The sequence below is a fragment of the Rutidosis leptorrhynchoides genome, chromosome 3, assembly GCF_046630445.1.
Source record: "Rutidosis leptorrhynchoides isolate AG116_Rl617_1_P2 chromosome 3, CSIRO_AGI_Rlap_v1, whole genome shotgun sequence".
Lineage (NCBI taxonomy): Eukaryota > Viridiplantae > Streptophyta > Magnoliopsida > Asterales > Asteraceae > Rutidosis > Rutidosis leptorrhynchoides.
Window position 1 is genome coordinate 649,805,101 of NC_092335.1, and position 24,033 is coordinate 649,829,133.

Sequence of the window (24,033 nt, forward strand, 5' to 3'; positions counted from 1 at the left end):
AAGTACCGGATGCTTTAGTACTTCGAAATTTATCATGTCCGAAGGGAGTCCCGGAATGATGGGGATATTCTATATGCATCTTGTGAATGTCGGTTACCAGGTGTTCAATCCATATGAATGATTTTTGTCTCTATGCATGGGACGTATATTTATGAGAAATGAAAATCTTGTGGTCTATTAAAATGATGAAAATGAATGATTATGATAAACTAATGAACTCACCAACCTTTTGGTTGACACTTGAAAGCATGTTTATTCTCAGGTATGAAAGAAATCTTCCGCTGTGCATTTGCTCATATTAGAGATATTACTTGGAGACATTCATGACATATTTCAAAATACGTTGCATTCGAGTCGTCGAGTTCATCAAGATTATTATTAAGTCAATTATAGTTGGAGGTATTATGAAATAGTATGCTTGCCGTCAACTTTCGATGTAAAGAAAGCTTGTCTTTTAAAAACGAATGCAATGTTTGTAAAATGTATCATATAGAGGTCAATTACCTCGCAATGTAATCAACTATTGTGAATCGTTTATATTGTATATGAACGGGGCATTTCAGCTATCATCGATCATGATGGCAGCATCTGAGCCCAATCATCCAATTCCCTGTGGTCTGTTTTTATCTCCCTTCAATTTTCTGACCTAATTTTACCTTGTTTGACTTCGATTATCTTCATATCTGACTTTAATTGATATGAGTTGCAAGTGTTATTGTTGATTTCAGGTTTAATAGCTTTGCTTTTGTTTTGACCTACTTCACTAACATTCTTGGTTTTTAGATAATAAGTATTTTTAAGCGTTTAGACCAATTGATAGGGTTGATCTGAAATTGAGGCTAATTATAAAAACAGTATGCTCTAATTGAATCAAAGTAATATTTATCTTTGTTTGTGAATATTTCAGATAAAGGTGAGGCGGGGGCTGTGATTCGAGGCAAAAAGGAGAGGGATCTCATTGTTATTGATCTAATACAGGTGATAAGAAAACATTATGTATATTGGTTGGCATTATTAGTACAAGTGCACAAATGGTTTTACTAGGTGTTTGGAAGTGTTATTATGTGATACCGAAATAATCATAATCACATTTTTATTGTAATAAAGGCGATAATGTTTCGATCTGCTTGTGCTACATGATAGTATATTAACGACTTCTCATGGTGATGTGTGTTTCACATTAGTTCTATTGTTTACGGAAATATTAGGTAAAATACGGGTGTATATAAGGAATTCAACCGTACTAGCTATTTGACTTGTATGTAATTAAGGTTTATAATGAAACTAGGTTTAATAGCCCGTGCGTTGCATGACAACTCTATAAAACAGTAATCGAAAACGTTATTATTGGTACTGATTACTTATATGATATAGTTACAAATAACGAAACCTTTTATTGTTGATAGTATTTGTATTGAAACTATAATTTATTGTAAATTTAAGTATCGTAAACGTTATGAATGAATACACTTTCAATGCAAAAATCAATTGTTTATAGTCGTTACCAAGTTTTCATTCTCTACTATTGATTTCCAAACCTTGGTTTAATTAACGAATGTTAGTTGCACAACAATATGAGCATCCACATACGTCAAGTATTTATCACCTACAAAAATAATATAAGTATAAATAGAGATTAAATTTGACACATTTGACATCTAAGTCGATTTATTTTTAATAAGTATTATTGTACACTGTGCATATCGTAAGTATTATTTTTTATGAGTATTATTGTACATTGAAAGTAAAAAATTGAATAGATTTTAAATAAGACAACTACATGCTAATGTGATAGAGAAAAGGAGTCTTTCTCATCCGTATTAAGCCATTACTATAAATTTAGAAATTTAGATCTAAATCTAAATTGCCACCTATATGTTCAAAACCTTTATATAAATAATTTATGGATATCTAAGAGCCCGTAGTTTAAAAAAGTCATCCGGAGTATAACTTCAAGAACAACTTTTTTACTTTCAACATCCATATCTAAATTTGATCAACTACAGCTTTTTACTCTCGATATCCATATCTGAATTCGATCAACTACTTATGCTTGTAATCATAATTAATATCATCAGCAATCTATACAATAACATATGTCCATACAATAACTAATGTCCATCAAAGGTAAATTTGAAGATAACTCTATACAACATAGAAGTTGTTCACTTTTTAGAGAGATATATTTGTATATCAATGACTCATTAAGGTCCTGACTTTTCACACTCGAAAATAAATTATAGTTGAACAATTGTAAACAACAGATACGTTGAATTCAATTTAAGAAGAATAAATTTCAACTTAAAAAACTAAAATAATACTCCGTAAAACAATTGTATACAATAAAATTCTCGTTAGGCACACTCTTTACACAGTTGCATTAAATGCTTATGATCATTTATGTGAGGCTACAAATCTTAAAAAACTCTTGTTAACTTTTAAATGTTAATCTACAGTTGACTAAGAACCAATGTTTTTTTAAGCTAGCAATTTATTTATTATCAACCAATTTATACATGATCTGTTCACAGGGAATGAACTATTACAACAATACACTAATTTTCACCAATTGTCTATATTGACACCCTTACAGTGTAACATACAACCCATTTCACCAAAGGTATATTTCTGCCTTAACAGCTAGCTCATTAATAGGATCTAAACGCCATGCTTCAAAAGAATCCAAAATCTTATTCCCTCTACGCGCAATCCAAAGATGCGAGATAGTTCGGAGACTTGTTACAACATCCTCATTTAATATTGTCTTTCTTTCTAACGACCCGTGAACCAATTTATTCCTCCACTTCCAAATGAGCCATAGAAGTACATACCTTGTAGCCATGTGCAATCATATTATGTTCTTTAGAACCAAAATTGCAGGTTGACTGACAAATTATGCTTTCCACATTCAAAGGGGACCAGTTCGGAATACTCTGTTAACAATTGATATGCGGAATATGTTGATTGTTTATTGATGATGAATTGATTGTTAACTGATCTTGATCTAAGTTGTAAACTAGAAAAAGATAAAAGAGAACAATAAACTTGGACTACATTTTTAATATATTGGATTCTACATTTACTGATCTAAGATGATAAGATGATAAATTACAAAAAGATAAAAGAGAGCAAAAAGCTTAATGGATTACATTGTGAATTGGTTAGTTTTTACAATGAAAAAGTAGCTCTATTTATAGAGCCATCCTTAACGGCTATATAATCTATTTTAGGCTAGGAGCCTTATACAATTCTAGAAGTAATATAAATGGAATATGGGATATGTAGCCGTTGGTTGCTGTGATGAATTGTCTTCATATGGAAATGATGAATTTATATTCTGATCCCTCAAGGTTTATTTTTCTAACTATTTTCTCTTTCTAACACTCCCCCTCAAGTTGAATAGTGGGATTTCCACAATTCAACTTGCTTAATAACATCATTGAGGAGTCTTTCGTTTACTAGTCAATAACGAGCTAGTCATCATTTTTGTCCAGCTGATTCCCGACTTGAACATCTTTGTTTTTCCTTGATCATCAAGCTCCCGACATGAACCCAGTCCATTCTTGAACCTTCACTGGTTTGCCAAGGAGTATTAAATTTATAGACATGAACCCAGTCTAACTTGGACCTTCACTGGTTCGCCTATGAACATTTAAGTTTCCAGACATGAACCCAGTCTAACTTGGACCTTGTTTGGTTCGCATGGGATATTCAGCTTCCTTACATGAACCCAGTTCAATCTTGAACCTTTACTGGTCCGCTTAGAATATTTTAAGTTTCATTTTCCTGACATGAACCCAGTTCAACATGAACCTTGTTTGGTTCGTCAAGGAATATTTGAGTTTCTCGACATGAACCCAGCTTCACTTGAACCTTGTTTGGCTCGCCTGACATGAACCCAGTTCAATCTTGACCTTCTTTGGCTCGCCTGACATGAACATGGTTCAACTTTAGCCTTGTTTGGTTCGCCTGGAGTGTCTTGCTTTATTCCATTAGATGCTTCGGTAATCAACTCACGGTGACGCTAGAATCAATCTCCTCCTCACCCGTGTGTTGTATATGTACCGGAAACAATCATAAAAACAAAGGATTAGTGACATCATAATCACAACACTTACTCATAATCATATTTATTTTCACCAACTCACAGTGATATTAGAATCAAACTCCCCCTCACTTGTGTGTTGGTGTTCTTTTTTTTATAATAATTGGTCATCCAGGGAGTTAAGGCGTAATTAGATCAAATATGGAATCTTGGTCAAAACAAGATTTGGGATTATATCCCACCGTTTTTTTTTTTTTTCTTTTTGTTCATACGACTTTTGGCAGAAAAAATTATCTCCTCTTTTAGCAATTTATTTTAACAATGATAAAAAATGACCCCGTTGATCAATCTGACTCCCTTTTTTTAAAGCCATTTGGGTAAAAAACATGGGATTTATTCTGAAAAAAAGAATTTTAACATTGAACAAAATAAATATTACGGAATACAACCCAAAGTTCCCTTTAAAAGCATCTTTGACTCTTCATATCATTTAAAAGAAAATTTAAATCAATTTGACTTGAAAGATCATTTACCAAATTGTTGAAAAAATTGGATTTTTAAAACAAAAAACAATTTGACTATCCTTTTTTCATTTAAGCTTTTAATTTAAACATTTGTGAAAAAAATCAGTCTCAAGTATCTCTTTTTGATTTGAAGACTTTTCCACTTTTAAGTCCACTTGACCACCACTTTTTGACTTATCATATACTGATTGTCAAAAAAAAACTTACTACAATATTTGTTTTTTTGAAAGTAATTTTGTGATGTGTACTCTTCATATCTGATAGAAAAACAGAGCACGCTTCTTGACTCCCTTTTTCTTCTGACTGTGTGAGTTTTAGACACAAAACAAGGAGTTTCTCTTTCATCCCAAACATTTTCTTCTCTAAAATATATAACTGATTAAATTAGGGTTTATATTACCCTTTCCTTTTTCACTAATTCCGATCGATTGTTGTTAAATCTATTGATGAAAAGTTTGAATATGAGTTAGGGTTTGATGCATACCCTAACCCTTTACTTCCCATCCACGATTTTCGCTATGAACACGAAATTAAAGGAACAAGTTTTGAGAAGAGAAGGGTTTGGGGTGTTAATCACAAACCCTTTACCTGATTTATGATTTTTCAGCCATGAAATTGATGCATTATGTGGCGTAGTTCCTGGTAGCCTCATGGTTGCCGTCGACTACAACTGATGCTCCTTTTGCCTCTATTTAGGCCGCTGCTACCGGCTGGTACTTCTTTCGCCGGAGAATTTATTTTTATTTTTGTGCCAGGTAATCACCTATGGCCGCTGTTAAATATCATGTTGGTGGTTGTCACCGTTGTTGGTTGCCTCTTGGTTACCCACGGCTGCAAATCCAACCCTTTCTTTTTTTCTGAAACTGCAATAATCACCATGGCAACTACAACTATTGTTTGTTGTTGTATGGCCGATGATTTTGAGGCTTCACTTGCTGTTTTCAGTTGATTAATGAGTCAAGCTACCGTCCTTTTTGACATGGCAGCTTGATTTAAGGTAGATGATTGAAGCTAAAAACGAGTGTCTTGATCCAAGATCGACACCGTCAGCTCTGATACCATGTTAACAATTGATATGCGGAATATGTTGATTGTTTATTGATGATGAATTGATTGTTAACTGATCTTGATCTAAGTTGTAAACTAGAAAAAGATAAAAGAGAACAATAAACTTGGACTACATTTTTAATATATTGGATTCTACATTTACTGATCTAAGATGATAAGATGATAAATTACAAAAAGATAAAAGAGAGCAAAAAGCTTAATGGATTACATTGTGAATTGGTTAGTTTTTACAATGAAAAAGTAGCTCTATTTATAGAGCCATCCTTAACGGCTATATAATCTATTTTAGGCTAGGAGCCTTATACAATTCTAGAAGTAATATAAATGGAATATGGGATATGTAGCCGTTGGTTGCTGTGATAAATTGTCTTCATATGGAAATGATGAATTTATATTCTGATCTCTCAAGGTTTATTTTTCTAACTATTTTCTCTTTCTAACATACTCTACCAGCTTTTAAAACCTCGCCAAAGAGGGGAGATAAACATCTCTTTTGACATGTCGACAGTTGTGCTATGACCCGGATGTAGAGATGTACTTGAACGAATATTTTATTAGCATCGTCCATCCACAATACTTGACGTTTATGTGTGCGTGAAACATAAGGCAACGCGAACGGTTATGCGGGACTACGAAACTCTTATGTAGATCAACCCATTGCCTTGTTGTGACATCTGTATTACCGCGCCGATAGTGGATATATGCATACATGTCAAAGAATGTTTGGTTATTGAACTTTTTGGGGAAATTTTTCGAACAACATAATTCATGCATACAGGGAGTCTTTGAGATGCCAAACCACACGGTCCGTGGACCATTAGTTCTAAAATCACATCGTATCCACATTTATAGACTACATCAGATGATTACGACAAATATTTATTTGATCAATGTTGAATAGATGTGTTAATTTAGATAACGGAGAAAATTTAAGGAGTAATACCAATTAGGCCACGAACGATAGGAAACTTGTCGCTTAGTTGTTTAACCTTTCCTTGAACATCACCAAATATGGCCCTCTGAGACCCCAAGGCTGCTCTGGTTGTGCGAGTCTGAGTTATTATATCATCCATATGCATGAATCAATAAAAGTGGCAAGCTTGGACCTATTTACATGATAATAAAGAATGGTGTGGCAATTAATTGTTACATGTGCTATGTTTCCATAGATAGCAGCTCGCTCCGTAATTGCATTTTTGGCGACATGTTCCCAGAGGCCTGCATATGTCAAAATTATACTATCTCCATAGTGAAAAAATAATAATCCATATATCTTATCGAGATTTGAGAGAGGTTTAAAGATTCATGTTTCACATTATACTCACTGATATCAGCTCAGCAGCTTAGCATAAATGAATCTACCGATATCTGTTAAATTATGTTCTCAATCTCATTTTTGGTCTTTGTGTAGGATGTTATCTTTTGGATCCCTTATGCAAGGATTGTTGGACCTGTACTGATAAGATAATAAAGCTGGAGGGGCTAAAGTGTTTCTTTTGTGACTGTTCATGTAAAAGCTAAAGGAGCGTGGCTCATTCTGCTTCTTATGGTTTTCTGCAAGGGTGCAAAGTGTAACTTGCTCTAGGGTTAGGGTATTTATACCCTGTGATCTCTGTGTGTCGGGTGTACTTCAACTGATCACTTCATCATCATCTTTATACTTTCTTTGTGTTTATGTTCTTGATTCACTGTAATTTTGGCTCTTATTAATCTTGGCACTTGTTAATCTTGGCTTAAGGTTGTATCCGATTTGTGGATAAACCTTGTTCATGGTTTCTGTTGATACTCACATTGTTTCTTAATTCTGGATTATATTGATTATTTTTGGTGATCGTTGTACCTTGTTGCTATAAATTTCACATGGTATCAGAGCGTTAGGGCATCGATCGATCTTTGTTCTTTAATTGAAGAAACCCTAATTTCAAAATTAGGGTTAGGGTTTGGTTCGATCTGTGTGATTTCTGCAGTTGTAACCGGCCAAAGCTTTGTTAATCGTCTTCCGCTGTATCTTGTTGCTGTTCTAGGGTTCTATACCCTGTTAGGGGAGTCTCTTTCCTCTATCCTCTTTTTTTTTTTTTTTTTTTTTTTTTTTTTTTTTCCCTTTTTTTGACCGAATCCCAGTGCCCAACTCTTGATCTGAGCTCCTTGAAGCTCATGAATACCTGATCAAGCACTCGGTTGATTCAAGACCTGTTTTACATATATTCATATATTTATATATTTGTTCTTGTGATTCTGTGTTCTTTGTTGCTTCTCTGCTTTTGTGTGTTGCTCTTGGCTATTCTGCTTGTGTTGGTAGTATGGGTGATGACAATGCTTTAACCCTCATTAATAAACTTGACTTCGGTGACCCTCTTTATCTGCACCCTAGTGACACCTCCAGTGAAATGTCCCGTTCTTATTGATTAAAAACGTTCCATATTAATTGATTTCGTTGCGAGGTTTTGACCTCTATATGAGACATTTTTCAAAGACTGCATTCATTTTTAAAACAAACCATAACCTTTATTTCATAATTAAAGGTTTAAAAAGCTTTACGTAGATTATCAAATAATGATAATCTAAAATATCCTGTTTACACACGACCATTACATAATGGTTTACAATACAAATATGTTACATCGAAATCAGTTTCTTGAATGCAGTTTTTACACAATATCATACAAACATGGACTCCAAATCTTGTCCTTATTTTAGTATGTAACAGCGGAAGCTCTTAATATTCACCTGAGAATAAACATGCTTTAAACGTCAACAAAAATGTTGGTGAGTTATAGGTTTAACCTATATATATCAAATCGTAACAATAGACCACAAGATTTCATATTTCAATACACATCCCATACATAGAGATAAAAATCATTCATATGGTGAACACCTGGTAACCGACATTAACAAGATGCATATATAAGAATATCCCCATCATTCCGGGACACCCTTCGGATATGATATAAATTTCGAAGTACTAAAGCATCCGGTACTTTGGATGGGGTTTGTTAGGCCCAATAGATCTATCTTTAGGATTCGCGTCAATTAGGGTGTCTGTTCCCTAATTCTTAGATTACCAGACTTAATAAAAAGGGGCATATTCGATTTTGATAATTCAACCATAGAATGTAGTTTCACGTACTTGTGTCTATTTTGTAAATCATTTATAAAACCTGCATGTATTCTCATCCCAAAAATATTAGATTTTAAAAGTGGGACTATAACTCACTTTCACAGATTTTTTTTTACTTCGTCGGGAAGTAAGACTTGGCCACTGGTTGATTCACGAACCTATAACAATATATACATATATATCAAAGTATGTTCAAAATATATTTACAACACTTTTAATATATTTTGATGTTTTAAGTTTATTAAGTCAGCTGTCCTCGTTAGTAACCTACAACTAGTTGCCCACAGTTAGATGTACAGAGATAAATCGATAAATATTATCTTGAATCAATCCACGACCCAGTGTATACGTATCTCAGTATTGATCACAACTCAAACTATATATATTTTGGAATCAACCTCAACCCTGTATAGCTAACTCCAACATTCACATATAGAGTGTCTATGGTTGTTCCGAAATATATATAGATGTGTCGACATGATAGGTCGAAACATTGTATACGTGTCTATGGTATCTCAAGATTACATAATATACAATACAAGTTGATTAAGTTATGGTTGGAATAGATTTGTTACCAATTTTCACGTAGCTAAAATGAGAAAAATTATCCAATCTTGTTTTACCCATAACTTCTTCATTTTAAATCCGTTTTGAGTGAATCAAATTGCTATGGTTTCATATTGAACTCTATTTTATGAATCTAGACAGAAAAAGTATAGGTTTATAGTCGGAAAAATAAGTTACAAGTCGTTTTTGTAAAGGTAGTCATTTCAGTCGAAAGAACGACGTCTAGATGACCATTTTAGAAAACATACTTCCACTTTGAGTTTAACCATAATTTTTGGATATAGTTTCATGTTCATAATAAAAATCATTTTCTCAGAATAACAACTTTTAAATCAAAGTTTATCATAGTTTTTAATTAACTAACCCAAAACAGCCTGCGGTGTTACTACGACGGCGTAAATCCGGTTTTACGGTGTTTTTCGTGTTTCCAGGTTTTAAATCATTAAGTTAGCATATCATATAGATATAGAACATGTGTTTAGTTAATTTTAAAAGTCAAGTTATAAGGATTAACTTTTGTTTGCGAACAAGTTTAGAATTAACTAAACTATGTTCTAGTGATTACGAGTTTAAACCTTCGAATAAGATAGTTTTATATATATGAATCGAATGATGTTATGAACATCATTACTACCTCAAGTTTAGTAGGTAAACCTACTGGAAGTGACAAGAAATGATCTAGCTTCAAAGGATCTTGGATGGCTTGAAAGTTCTTGAAGTAGGATCATGACACAAAAACAAGTTCAAGTAAGATTTTTACTCGAATTAAGATAGTTTATAGTTATAGAAATTGAATCAAAGTTTGAATATGAATATTACCTTGAATAAGAAAGATAACCTACTGTATATAACAAAGGTTTCTTGATCTTAGATGATTACTTGGAATGGATTAGAAAGCTTGGAAGTAAATTAGTAAACTTGAAGGGATTTTTGAAGTGTTCTTGGAGTGTTCTTCCTATGATGATTATAGCTTGATTCTTGAAGTGATTTTTGATGAAGATGATGATTAACTACTGGAAAAATACGTTCATAATAGTGTGTGTGTGTTGAGAGAGAATTAGAAAGAGAATTGGAAGTGAAATGGAGTGAATGATGAGTGGTAATTGGTGAGTGGTGAGTGGGGTTAAAAGGAGTTCTAGTTAGTTGACTAGCTCATGGTAGAAGTTAAAATTGATTATTTATACATGACATAATCAAGAGTGGAATCCCATGCTAGTTCCTATTGGTATATACCCATAGTAAGTACGTTTTGAAGCTGTGTATAATATGGGTAAGAATACGACTAGAATTCTTGATGAAAGAAAAGAATGGGAAAGTAACTGTAACCATTTTCGTTAAGTATGAGTGTTTTGATATATGTCTTGAAGTCTTCCAAAAGTATTTTAATACATCTAAATACACTACATGTATATACATTTTAACTGAGTCGTTAAGTCATCGTTAGTCGTTACATGTAAGTGTTGTTTTGAAACCTTTAAGTTAACGATCTCAATTAATGTTGTTAACCCATTGTTTATTATATCTAATGAGATGTTAAATTATTATATTATCATGATATTATGATATATTAATATATCTTAATATGATATATATACATTTAAATGTCGTTACAACGATAATCGTTACATATATGTCTCGTTTCGAAATCCTTAAGTTAGTAGTCTTGTTTATATGTATATAACTTATTGTTAATATACTTATGGAGATACTTACTTATCATAATCTCATGTTAACCATATGTATATCCATATATATATCGTCATGTCGTTTTTACAAGTTTTAACGTTCGTGAATCGCCGGTCAACTTGGGTGGTCAATTGTCTATATGAAACATATTTCAATTAATCAAGTCTTAACAAGTTTGATTGCTTAACATGTTGGAAACATTTAATCATGTAAATATCAATCTCAATTAATATATATAAACATGGAAAAGTTCGGGTCACTACAGTACCTACCCGTTAAATAAATTTCGTCCCGAAATTTTAAGCTGTTGAAGGTGTTGACGAATCTTCTGGAAATAGATGCGGGTATTTCTTCTTCATCTGATCTTCACGCTCCCAGGTGAACTCGGGTCCTCTACGAGCATTCCATCAAACCTTAACAATTGGTATCTTGTTTTGCTTAAGTCTTTTAACCTCACGATCCATTATTTCGACGGGTTCTTCGATGAATTGAAGTTTTTCGTTGATTTGGATTTCATCTAACGGAATAGTGAGATCTTCTTTAGCAAAACATTTCTTCAAATTCGAGACGTGGAAAGTGTTATGTACAGCCGCGAGTTGTTGAGGTAACTCAAGTCAGTAAGCTACTGGTCCGACACGATCAATAATCTTGAATGGTCCAATATACCTTGGATTTAATTTCCATCGTTTACCAAATCGAACAACGCCTTTCCAAGGTGCAACTTTAAGCATGACCATCTCTCCAATTTCAAATTCTATATCTTTTCTTTTAATGTCAGCGTAGCTCTTTTGTCGACTTTGGACGGTTTTCAACCGTTGTTGAATTTGGATGATCTTCTCGGTAGTTTCTTGTATAATCTCCGGACCCGTAATCTGTCTATCCCCCACTTCACTCCAACAAATCGGAGACCTGCACTTTCTACCATAAAGTGCTTCAAACGGCGCCATCTCAATGCTTGAATGGTAGCTGTTGTTGTAGGAAAATTCTGCTAATGGTAGATGTCGATCCCAACTATTTCCGAAATCAATAACACATGCTCGTAGCATGTCTTCAAGCGTTTGTATCGTCCTTTCGCTCTACCCATCAGTTTGTGGATGATAGGCAGTACTCATGTCTAGACGAGTTCCTAATGCTTGCTGTAATGTCTGCCAGAATCTTGAAATAAATCTACCATCTCTATCAGAGGTAATAGAGATTGGTATTCCATGTCTGGAGACGACTTCCTTCAAATACAATCGTGCTAACTTCTCCATCTTGTCATCTTCTCTTATTGGAAGGAAGTGTGCTGATTTGGTGAGACGATTAACTATTACCCAAATAGTATCAAAACCACTTGCAGTCCTTGGCAATTTAGTGATGAAATCCATGGTAATGTTTTCCCATTTCCATTCCGGGATTTCGGGTTGTTGAAGTAGACCTGATGGTTTCTGATGCTCAGCTTTGACCTTAGAACACGTCAAACATTCTCCTACATATTTAGCAACATCGGCTTTCATACCCGGCCACCAAAAATGTTTCTTGAGATCCTTGTACATCTTCCCCGTTCCAGGGTGTATTGAGTATCTGGTTTTATGAGCTTCTCTAAGTACCATTTCTCTCATATCTCCAAATTTTGGTACCCAAATCCTTTCAGCCCTATACCGGATTCCGTCTTCCCGAATATTAAGATGCTTCTCCGATCCTTTGGGTATTTCATCCTTTAAATTTCCCTCTTTTAAAACTCCTTGTTGTGCCTCCTTTATTTGAGTAGTAATGTTATTATGAATCATTATATTCATAGATTTTACTCGAATGGGTTCTCGGTCCTTCCTGCTCAAGGCATCGGCTACCACATTTGCCTTCCCCGGGTGGTAACGAATCTCAAAGTCGTAATCATTCAATAATTCAATCCACCTACGCTGCCTCATATTCAGTTGTTTCTGATTAAATATGTGTTGAAGACTTTTGTGGTCGGTATATATAATACTTTTGACCCCATATAAGTAGTGCCTCCAAGTCTTTAATGCAAAAACAACCGCGCCTAATTCCAAATCATGCGTCGTATAATTTTGTTCGTGAATCTTCAATTGTCTAGACGCATAAGCAATCACCTTCGTTCGTTGCATTAATACACAACCGAGACCTTGCTTTGATGTATCACAATAAATCACAAAATCATCATTCCCTTCAGGCAATGACAATATAGGTGCCGTAGTTAGCTTTTTCTTCAATAACTGAAACGCTTTCTCTTGTTCATCATTCCATTCAAATTTCTTCCCTTTATGCGTTAATGCAGTCAAGGGTTTTGCTATTCTGGAAAAGTCTTGGATGAACCTTCTGTAGTAACCAGCTAGTCCTAAAAACTGGCGTATGTGTTTCGGAGTTTTCGGGGTTTCCCACTTTTTAACAGTTTCTATCTTTGCTGGATCCACCTTAATACCTTCTTTGTTCACTATGTGACCGAGGAATTGAACTTCTTCCAACCAAAATGCACACTTTGAAAACTTAGCATACAATTCTTCCTTCCTCAATACTTCTAACACCTTTCTCAAATGTTCACCGTGTTCTTGGTCATTCTTTGAGTAAATAAGTATGTCATCAATGAAAACAATGACAAACTTGTCAAGGTATGGTCCACACACTCGGTTCATAAGGTCCATGAACACAGCTGGTGCATTAGTTAAACCAAATGGCATGACCATAAACTCGTAATGACCGTAACATGTTCTGAAAGCAGTCTTTGGAATATCATCTTCTTTCACCCGCATTTGATGATACCCGGAACGTAAGTCAATCTTTGAATAAACAGACGAGCCTTGTAGTTGATCAAATAAGTCGTCGATTCTCGGTAGTGGGTAACGGTTCTTGATGGTAAGTTTTTCAACTCTCGGTAGTCGATACACAACCTGAATGTACCATCTTTCTTCTTGACAAACAGGAGCTCCCCACGGTGATGTGCTTGGTCGAATGAAACCACGCTCTAAAAGTTCTTGTAATTGGCTTTGCAGTTCTTTCATCTCGCTGGGTGCGAGTCTGTAAGGAGCACGAGCTATTGGTGCAGCTCCTGGTACAAGATCTATTTGAAATTCAACGGAACGATGTGGGGGTAATCCCGGTAATTCTTTCAGAAATACATCGGGAAATTCTTTTGCAATGGGAACATCATTGATGCTCTTTTCTTCAGTTTGTACTTTCTCGACGTGTGTTAGAACAGCATAGCAACCTTTTCTTATTAGTTTTTGTGCCTTTAAATTACTAATAAGATGTAGCTTCGTGTTGCCCTTTTCTCCGTACACCATTAAGGGTTTTCCTTTTTCTCGTATAATGCGAATTGCATTTTTGTAACAAACGATCTCTGCTTTCACTTCTTTCAACCAGTCCATACCGATTATCACATCAAAACTCCCTAACTCTACTGGTATCAAATCAATCTTAAATGTTTCGCTAACCAGTTTAATTTCTCGATTCCGACATATATTATCTGCTGAAATTAATTTACCATTTGCTAATTCGAGTAAAAATTTACTATCCAAAGGCGTCAATGGACAACTTAATTTAGCATAAAAATCTCTACTCATATAGCTTCTATCCGCACCCGAATCAAATAAAACGTAAGCAGATTTATTGTCAATAAGAAACGTACCCGTAACAAGCTCCGGGTCTTCTTGTGCCTCTGCCGCATTAATATTGAAAACTCTTCCGCGACCTTGTCCATTCGTGTTCTCCTGGTTCGGGCAATTTCTAATAATGTGGCCCGGTTTTCCACATTTATAACAAACTACATTGGCATAACTTGCTCCGACACTACTTGCTCCGCCATTACTCGTTCCGACACCATTTGTTCCTTTCGTTCTATTAACCCCTGGTCCGTAGACCTCACACTTCACCGCGCTATGACCATTTCTTTTACACTTGTTGCAAAATTTGGTGCAGAACCCCGAGTGATACTTTTCACACCTTTGGCATAGCTGCTTCTGATTGTTGTTGTTATTGCGGTTATTATTATTGTTGGGATGATTGTTGTAGTTGCTGTTGTTGTTGTTGTTGTTGTTGGGCCGTTTGTTGTAGTTGCGATTGATGTTGCGATTGTTGGGATAATTGTTGCGATTATTGTTGTAATTGCTGTTGTTGTTGTATTGGTGATTCTTATCACCGTTTTCCTCCCACTTTCTTTTGACTTGCTTCACATTGGCCTCTTCAGTAGTCTGTTCTTTAATTCTTTCTTCAATCTGGTTCACTAGTTTGTGAGCCATTCTACATGCCTGTTGTATGGAGGAGGGCTCGTGTGAACTTATATCTTCTTGGATTCTTTCCGGTAATCCTTTCACAAACGCGTCGATCTTCTCTTCCTCATCTTCGAATGCTCCCGGACACAATAGGCACAATTCTGTGAATCGTCTTTCGTACGTGGTAATATCAAATCCTTAGTTTCGTAACCCTCTAAGTTCTGTCTTGAGCTTATTGACCTCGGTTCTGGGACGGTACTTCTCGTTCATCAAGTGCTTGAATGCTGACCACGGTAGTGCGTACGCATCATCTTGTCCCACTTGCTCTATGTGATGACCCGAAAAATTTCGACTAATTTAAACCAATTCTCTATACGATTTATTATTTTGGCACGTTAAACAAAGTCTGTTAGATTGAGTCTCAAAATTTTAGAACTGTTTCATATATACAATTACCTTTGACTACTCTCAATGATTCATGAACAATTATATGTATGTATATATATATATATATATATATATATATATATATATATATATATATATATATATGTACAAGTAAAAACGACTTTCCTACAGTAAAACCCTAGTTGCTACAGTAAAAATTACTTTGCTACAGTAAAACACTATTTGCTACAGTAAAACACTATTTGCTACAGTGAAACCGTATTTTGCTACAGTGCTACAGTGAAAACACTATTTGCTACAGTAAACACTATTTGCTACAGTACCACTATTTGCTGCAGCAAACACTATTTGCTGCAGTAAACACTATTTGATATCGACGAACTAGCAAACAAAAACGGAAAAGGCGGTCATGCGATCGCATGGCAAAAACACTGAAAACTCATGCGCTCGCATGAGCTACAGTAAATCGAAAAGTAATATAAATACGCAGTTGGTTCAACGAAGTTTTTCACATTAACTCTCAATATTTATATTTATATTATAATTATAATTTTAAATTTAAGTTTAATAATAATAAGGTATATACAAGGGTGTTTTTAATTCGGGTTTCAAACCGCTTTAAGCTAAGGAAATATTAGGTATTATTCGGGGTATTGTTCTTGAATCCAAGGCCAACCATACAGTCGTCTACCATCATTACGTCTACGCAATTTGCCTACAATATTGAATCGCAATATTGAACTGTGAGTTTATAATCTCCCTTTTTAAATACTTTAAATATTTTTGGGCTGAGAATACATGCAATTTATTTTAAACGCGATAAGACACAAGTACATACTAAATTCTACACTGAGTTAAACCAAAAATCCCTTAGCTTTGGTAACTAGTAGCTGCCAGTACATAGGATATGGACTGGTGGGCGCGAATAATTGTATATGGATCCATAGGGCTTGATATCCCCGTCCGAGCTAGAGCGCTAGCCTTTTAACGGACGTATGTTATTTGAGTTTAAGACACGTTGGTTTGCGTGTATTAAAACGAATGGGGTAATTATCACTATAGCATTAAGTTTAGTTACCAGGGTGCTCTGTTACGTAGAATCTATTGATAAACTTTTGATGAAATCTTGTGGTCTATCTTTATATATGTTTATGACTCGAGCAATTAAACCTATAACTCACCAACATTCGTGTTGACTTTTTAGCATGTTTTATTCTCAGGTCCTTAGAATGCTTCCGCTATGATGTGCTAGTTGCCTGCATGGAGTCTCTCATACTTTGTACAAAGTTTATTGCATTCAAAATAAAACTGCGTTGTGTAATAAACAATTGGACTGTGATGTCAACCTGTAAATTAAAGACTTATGTATTTCGGGGTTTTGCTTATACCTAAGCACTTGCCCACATGTTTATAACTTTCTATGTTTAGAAAGTCACTTATTTTAATGAATGCAATATTTTATCAAAACGTATCATATAGAGGTCAAAACCTCACTGTGGAATCAATGATTAACGTGCCGCGTCAATAGCGATTTTGACGGGTCGTTACACTCTAGATAGGTATTCCACCATGTTAACGCAGAACCTGTGAAGGTATGCGTAGTGTACTTTACTTTGTCCTCTTCAGTACACTTACTTATGGCAAACACCGATTCGACCTTCCCGGTCCACCGTTTCAATCCGATCGGTCCTTTGGTTCCATCAAATTCCAAAGGTTTGCAGGCAGTGAATTCTTTGTAGGTGCATCCTACACGATTTCCTGTACTGCTAGATCCAAGGTTATTGTTGGTATGTAGCGCAGCCTGTACTGCGGCTATGTTTGAAGCTAGAAAAGTACGGAATTCCTCTTCATTCATATTCACGGTGTGTCGGGTAGTCGGTGCCATTTCCTTCAAAATAGTCAAATGGAACAAGTTAATCATGCAGAATATTAAGAGTAGTTAATAGTATTTCGTAGCATAATATGAACTCATTTATAAAAGCTTTTTCTTCATATTAGCGTTTTATAAGTTTAAATTCGGGTAGTACCTACCCGTTAAGTTCATACTTAGTAGCTAATATACAATTCAACTACTACAATTCTATATGAAAAACTGATTATATTAATATTTCGCGTTCAAACTTTTATACAATATTTTACAAACTTACAATACCGCTTATTTTACATAAAGCATTAAATATAGCACACAATAACTTTGATACAAGATAGTTGTGAAGATAATTCTAGCTAGTACACAAGTCGTTCAGCAAAGGCAATAAAGACACGTAATTCATACGTCTAGAAACAAGTCATGCATTCTAGTTTTACTAGGACTACTTCCCATCCTTGGTCTTGTGGAACATAACCGTTATGGCTGTTGATAAGACAGCGTGTTGTAACGTCGTCAAAGGGATGAGGGTTACGTAATGTCCAACAGTCCCGTAACAATCTAAAAACCTCATTTCTTACCCCAATTACCGACTCCGTCACTTGTGGGAACGTTTTGTTTAATAGTTGTAGCCCGATGTTCTTGTTCTCACTTTGGTGAGAAGCGAACATTACTAATCCGTAAGCATAACATGCTTCTTTATGTTGCAGTTAGCCGCTTTTTCTAAATCATGAAGTCCAATATTCGGATATATTGAGTCAAAATAATTTCTTAACCCATTGCGTAAAATAGCATTTGGGTTCCCCGCAATATATGCGTTAAAGTAAACACATCGTAACTTATGGATTTCCCAATGTGATATCCCCCATCTTTCAAACGAAAGCCTTTTATAAATCAAGGCATTCTTGGAACGTTCTTCGAATGTCTTACAAACTGATCTCGCCTTAAATAGTTGTGCCGAAGAATTCTGACCGACTCTAGACAAGATTTCATCAATCATGTCTCCGGGTAGGTCTCTTAAAATATTGGGTTGTCTATCCATTTTGTGTTTTTATACTGTAAAATAGAACAAGAGTTAAATTCATAAAAAAAATACTTATTAATACAAGCAATTTTTACATATATCATAAAGCATAAGCACACTATATTACATATATTACACCACACGAATACAACTATCTTATTCTGACTCGCTTGTTTCTTCTTCTTCAGTTTTGGTACGTTTTGCCAAGTTTCTAGGGATATATGATGTTCCCCTAATACGAGCCGTCGTTATCCACATTGGTTTAGAAAAACCTGGTGGTTTAGAGGTTCCCGGGTCATTGTTACAACTTAAGGACTTCGGGGGTTGACGATACATATAAAGTTCATCGGGGTTGGAATTAGATTTCTCTATTTTTATGCCCTTTCCCTTATTATTTTCTTTTGCCTTTTTAAATTCAGTTGGGGTAATTTCTATAACATCATCGGAATTCTCGTCAGAATCCGATTCATCGGAGAATTGGTAATCCTCCCAATATTTTGCTTCCTTAGCGGAAACACCATTGACCATAATTAACCTTGGTCGGTTGGTTGAGGATTTTCTTTTACTTAACCGTTTTATTATTTCCCCCACCGGTTCTATTTCTTCATCCGGTTCCGATTCTTCTTCCGGTTTCGATTCTTCTTCCGGTTCCGACTCTTCTTCCGGTTCCTCTCCGGGAACTTGTGAATCAGTCCACGAATCATTCCAATTTACATTTAACTCTTCATTATTATTAGGTGAGTCAATGGGACTTGTTCTAGAGGTAGACATCTATCACATAATATCAAACGCGTTAAGAGATTAATATATCACATAATATTCACATGTTAAAAATATATAGTTTCCAACAAAATTTGTTAAGCAATCATTTTTCAAGTAAATACGGTCGAAGTCCAGACTCACTAATGCATCCTAACAAACTCGATAAGACACACTAATGCAAAATTCTGGTTCTCTAAGACCAACGCTCGGATACCAACTGAAATGTCCCGTTCTTATTGATTAAAAACGTTCCATATTAATTGATTTCGTTGCGAGGTTTTGACCTCTATATGAGACATTTTTCAAAGACTGCATTCATTTTTAAAACAAACCATAACCTTTATTTCGTAATTAAAGTTTAAAAAGCTTTACGTAGATTATCAAATAATGATAATCTAAAATATCCTGTTTACACACACCATTATATAATGGTTTACAATACAAATATGTTACATCGAAATCAGTTTCTTGAATGCAGTTTTTACACAATATCATACAAACATGGACTCCAAATCTTGTCCTTATTTTAGTATGCAACAGCGGAAGCTCTTAATATTCACCTGAGAATAAACATGCTTTAAACGTCAACAAAAATGTTGGTGAGTTATAGGTTTAACCTATATATATCAAATCGTAACAATAGACCACAAGATTTCATATTTCAATACACATCCCATACATAGAGATAAAAATCATTCATATGGTGAACACCTGGTAACCGACATTAACAAGATGCATATATAAGAATATCCCCATCATTCCGGGACACCCTTCGGATATGATATAAATTTCGAAGTACTAAAGCATCCGGTACTTTGGATGGGGTTTGTTAGGCCCAATAGATCTATCTTTAGGATTCGCGTCAATTAGGGTGTCTGTTCCCTAATTCTTAGATTACCAGACTTAATAAAAAGGGGCATATTCGATTTCGATAATTCAACCATAGAATGTAGTTTCACGTACTTGTGTCTATTTTGTAAATCATTTATAAAACCTGCATGTATTCTCATCCCAAAAATATTAGATTTTAAAAGTGGGACTATAACTCACTTTCACAGATTTTTTTTTTACTTCGTCAGGAAGTAAGACTTGGCCACTGGTTGATTCACGAACCTATAACAATATATACATATATATCAAAGTATGTTCAAAATATATTTACAACACTTTTAATATATTTTGATGTTTTAAGTTTATTAAGTCAGTTGTCCTCGTTAGTAACCTACAACTAGTTGTCCACAGTTAGATGTACAGAGATAAATCGATAAATATTATCTTGAATCAATCCACGACCCAGTGTATACGTATCTCAGTATTGATCACAACTCAAACTATATATATTTTGGAATCAACCTCAACCCTGTATAGCTAACTCCAACATTCACATATAGAGTGTCTATGGTTGTTCCGAAATATATATAGATGTGTCGACATGATAGGTCGAAACATTGTATATGTGTCTATGATATCTCAAGATTACATAATATACAATACAAGTTGATTAAGTTATGGTTGGAATAGATTTGTTACCAATTTTCACGTAGCTAAAATGAGAAAAATTATCCAATCTTGTTTTACCCATAACTTCTTCATTTTAAATCCGTTTTGAGTGAATCAAATTGCTATGGTTTTATATTGAACTCTATTTTATGAATATAAACAGAAAAAGTATAGGTTTATAGTCGGAAAAATAAGTTACAAGTCATTTTTGTAAAGGTAGTCATTTCAGTCGAAAGAACGACGTCTAGATGACCATTTTAGAAAACATACTTCCACTTTGAGTTTAACCATAATTTTTGGATATAGTTTCATGTTCATAATAAAAATCATTTTCTCAGAATAACAACTTTTAAATCAAAGTTTATCATAGTTTTTAATTAACTAACCCAAAACAGCCCGCGGTGTTACTACGACGGCGTAAATCCGGTTTTACGGTGTTTTTTGTGTTTCCAGGTTTTAAATCATTAAGTTAGCATATCATATAGATATAGAACATGTGTTTAGTTAATTTTAAAAGTCAAGTTAGAAGGATTAACTTTTGTTTGCGAACAAGTTTAGAATTAACTAAACTATGTTCTAGTGATTACGAGTTTAAACCTTCGAATAAGATAGTTTTATATATATGAATCGAATGATGTTATGAACATCATTACTACCTCAAGTTTAGTAGGTAAACCTACTGGAAGTGACAAGAAATGATCTAGCTTCAAAGGATCTTGGATGTCTTGAAAGTTCTTGAAGTAGGATCATGACACAAAAACAAGTTCAAGTAAGATTTTTACTCGAATTAAGATAGTTTATAGTTATAGAAATTGAATCAAAGTTTGAATATGAATATTACCTTGAATAAGAAAGATAACCTACTGTATATAACAAAGGTTTCTTGATCTTAGATGATTACTTGGAATGGATTAGAAAGCTTGGAAGTAAATTAGTAAACTTGAAGGGATTTTTGAAGTGTTCTTGGAGTGTTCTTCCTATGATGATTATAGCTTGATTCTTGAAGTGATTTTTGATGAAGATGATGATTAACTACTGGAAAAATACGTTCATAATAGTGTGTGTGTGTTGAGAGAGAATTAGAAAGAGAATTGGAAGTGAAATGGAGTGAATGATGAGTGGTAATTGGTGAGTGGTGAGTGGGGTTAAAAGGAGTTCTAGTTAGTTGACTAGCTCATGGTAGAAGTTAAAATTGATTAGTTATACATGAAATAATCAAGAGTGGAATCCCATGCTAGTTCCTATTGGTATATACCCATAGTAAGTACGTTTTGAAGCTGTGTATAATACGGGTAAGAATACGACTAGAATTCTTGATGAAAGAAAAGAATGGGAAAGTAACTGTAACCATTTTCGTTAAGTATGAGTGTTTTGATATATGTCTTGAAGTCTTCCAAAAGTATTTTAATACATCTAAATACACTACATGTATATACATTTTAACTGAGTCGTTAAGTCATCGTTAGTCGTTACATGTAAGTGTTGTTCTGAAACCTTTAAGTTAACGATCTCAATTAATGTTGTTAACCCATTGTTTATTATATCTAATGAGATGTTAAATTATTATATTATCATGATATTATGATATATTAATATATCTTAATATGATATATATACATTTAAATGTCGTTACAACGATAATCGTTACATATATGTCTCGTTTCGAAATCCTTAAGTTAGTAGTCTTGTTAATATGTATATAACTTATTGTTAATATACTTATGGAGATACTTACTTATCATAATCTCATGTTAACCATATGTATATCCATATATATATCGTCATGTCGTTTTTACAAGTTTTAACGTTCGTGAATCGCCGGTCAACTTGGGTGGTCAATTGTCTATATGAAACATATTTCAATTAATCAAGTCTTAACAAGTTTGATTGCTTAACATGTTGGAAACATTTAATCATGTAAATATCAATCTCAATTAATATATATAAACATGAAAAAGTTCGGGTCACTACATCCAGTACCCCTCTTATTACTCTTAAGCTTAAAGGCACTGAAAATTACAAAATATGGAGTAGGTCTGTCTTACTTGCCCTTGGAACTAAAAATAAAGTTGGTTTTGTTGATGGCACCTGTGTCAAAAATGCCACTGATGATGTTTTGTCCAAACAATGGGATAGGTGTAATTCTGTGGTCTTATCTTGGTTACTTGGGTCCATATCTGATGAGCTATATGCTGGTTTGATATTCTCTGAAAATGCTAGTACTGTCTGGTCTGAATGGAAAGAAACTTATGATAAAATAGATGGCTCTATTATCTTTAATCTTCATTATAATATTAGCACTCTAAAGCAAGGGAGTAGCTCTCTATCTGAATACTATCATAAGTTGAACTCTCTGTGGAAACAATATGATGCTATGGCCAATTTGAAAAATTGCACTAGTGAAGCTGCAGACCAAACTGTCAAACATAATAACATGCTTAAGCTAATGCAGTTCTTAATGGGCCTAAATGACTGCTATATGAATGTCAAAAGTAACTTGTTGCTTAGAGACCCTTTGCCTGATGTCAAGACTGCCTACTCTGTGTTGTCTAGGGAGGAATCCCATAGAGGGTTGACCAACTCTGAAAACAAACCACAAACATCTGTTTTCCTTGCTCAAACCAATTCTCAAACAAATTCTCATATAATCTCTTCTAACAATGCTGTGTCTGACAGCAATGTTCAAAAGAAGGGAAATCAAACTATTTTTTCAAATGGAAACAACTCAAATAATTTTTCTAATAACAATAGAGCTGCCCTCAATCCAAATTATAAATGCACCAAATGTCATAAAATTGGGCACACTATTGACAGATGTTACAAAATTGTGGGATTTCCACCTGGATGGAAAGAAAAACCTTTCAACAAATTTCATAAGAATTCTGATAATCATAGTTCCTTAAATGAGGACACTGGGTCAGGGTCTGGAAACAATATGAACTTGACAAATGAACAAATGATGAAGTTGTTGAGCTTAATAAATGAGAAATTTGGTCCTTAGATTGCTTCTGGAAACATGGCAGGTACTGTGCTAAACAACTGTAAAAAATTTAATGAAAATTTTCATAAGTTTTTTAAACCCAAAACCAATTTTACAAACAACAAATGCATGGGTTGGATAATTGACTCAGGGGCCACACAACATATGACTGGGTCTGATGATAAACTTGAAAATGTTATTGATGTTTCTCACCTAAGTTTAACTGTTGGTCATCCAAATGGGACTAAAGCCTTTATTAAAAAAATTGGTGATTTA

The 24,033-nt window shown here is 34.3% G+C and overlaps 1 protein-coding gene across 1 annotated transcript; it reads left to right on the forward strand.

The window, feature by feature from the left end:
- Positions 1-545: 545 nt before the first annotated feature.
- On the forward strand, positions 546-23,778 carry LOC139902461 (uncharacterized). Its single transcript, XM_071885084.1, has 5 exons — positions 546-615; positions 908-978; positions 7,049-7,090; positions 7,508-7,641; positions 22,812-23,778. The coding sequence occupies exons 1-5, from the start codon at positions 546-548 to the stop codon at positions 23,776-23,778; spliced, it is 1,284 nt and encodes a 427-aa protein (XP_071741185.1).
- The last annotated feature ends 255 nt before the right edge of the window (positions 23,779-24,033 follow it).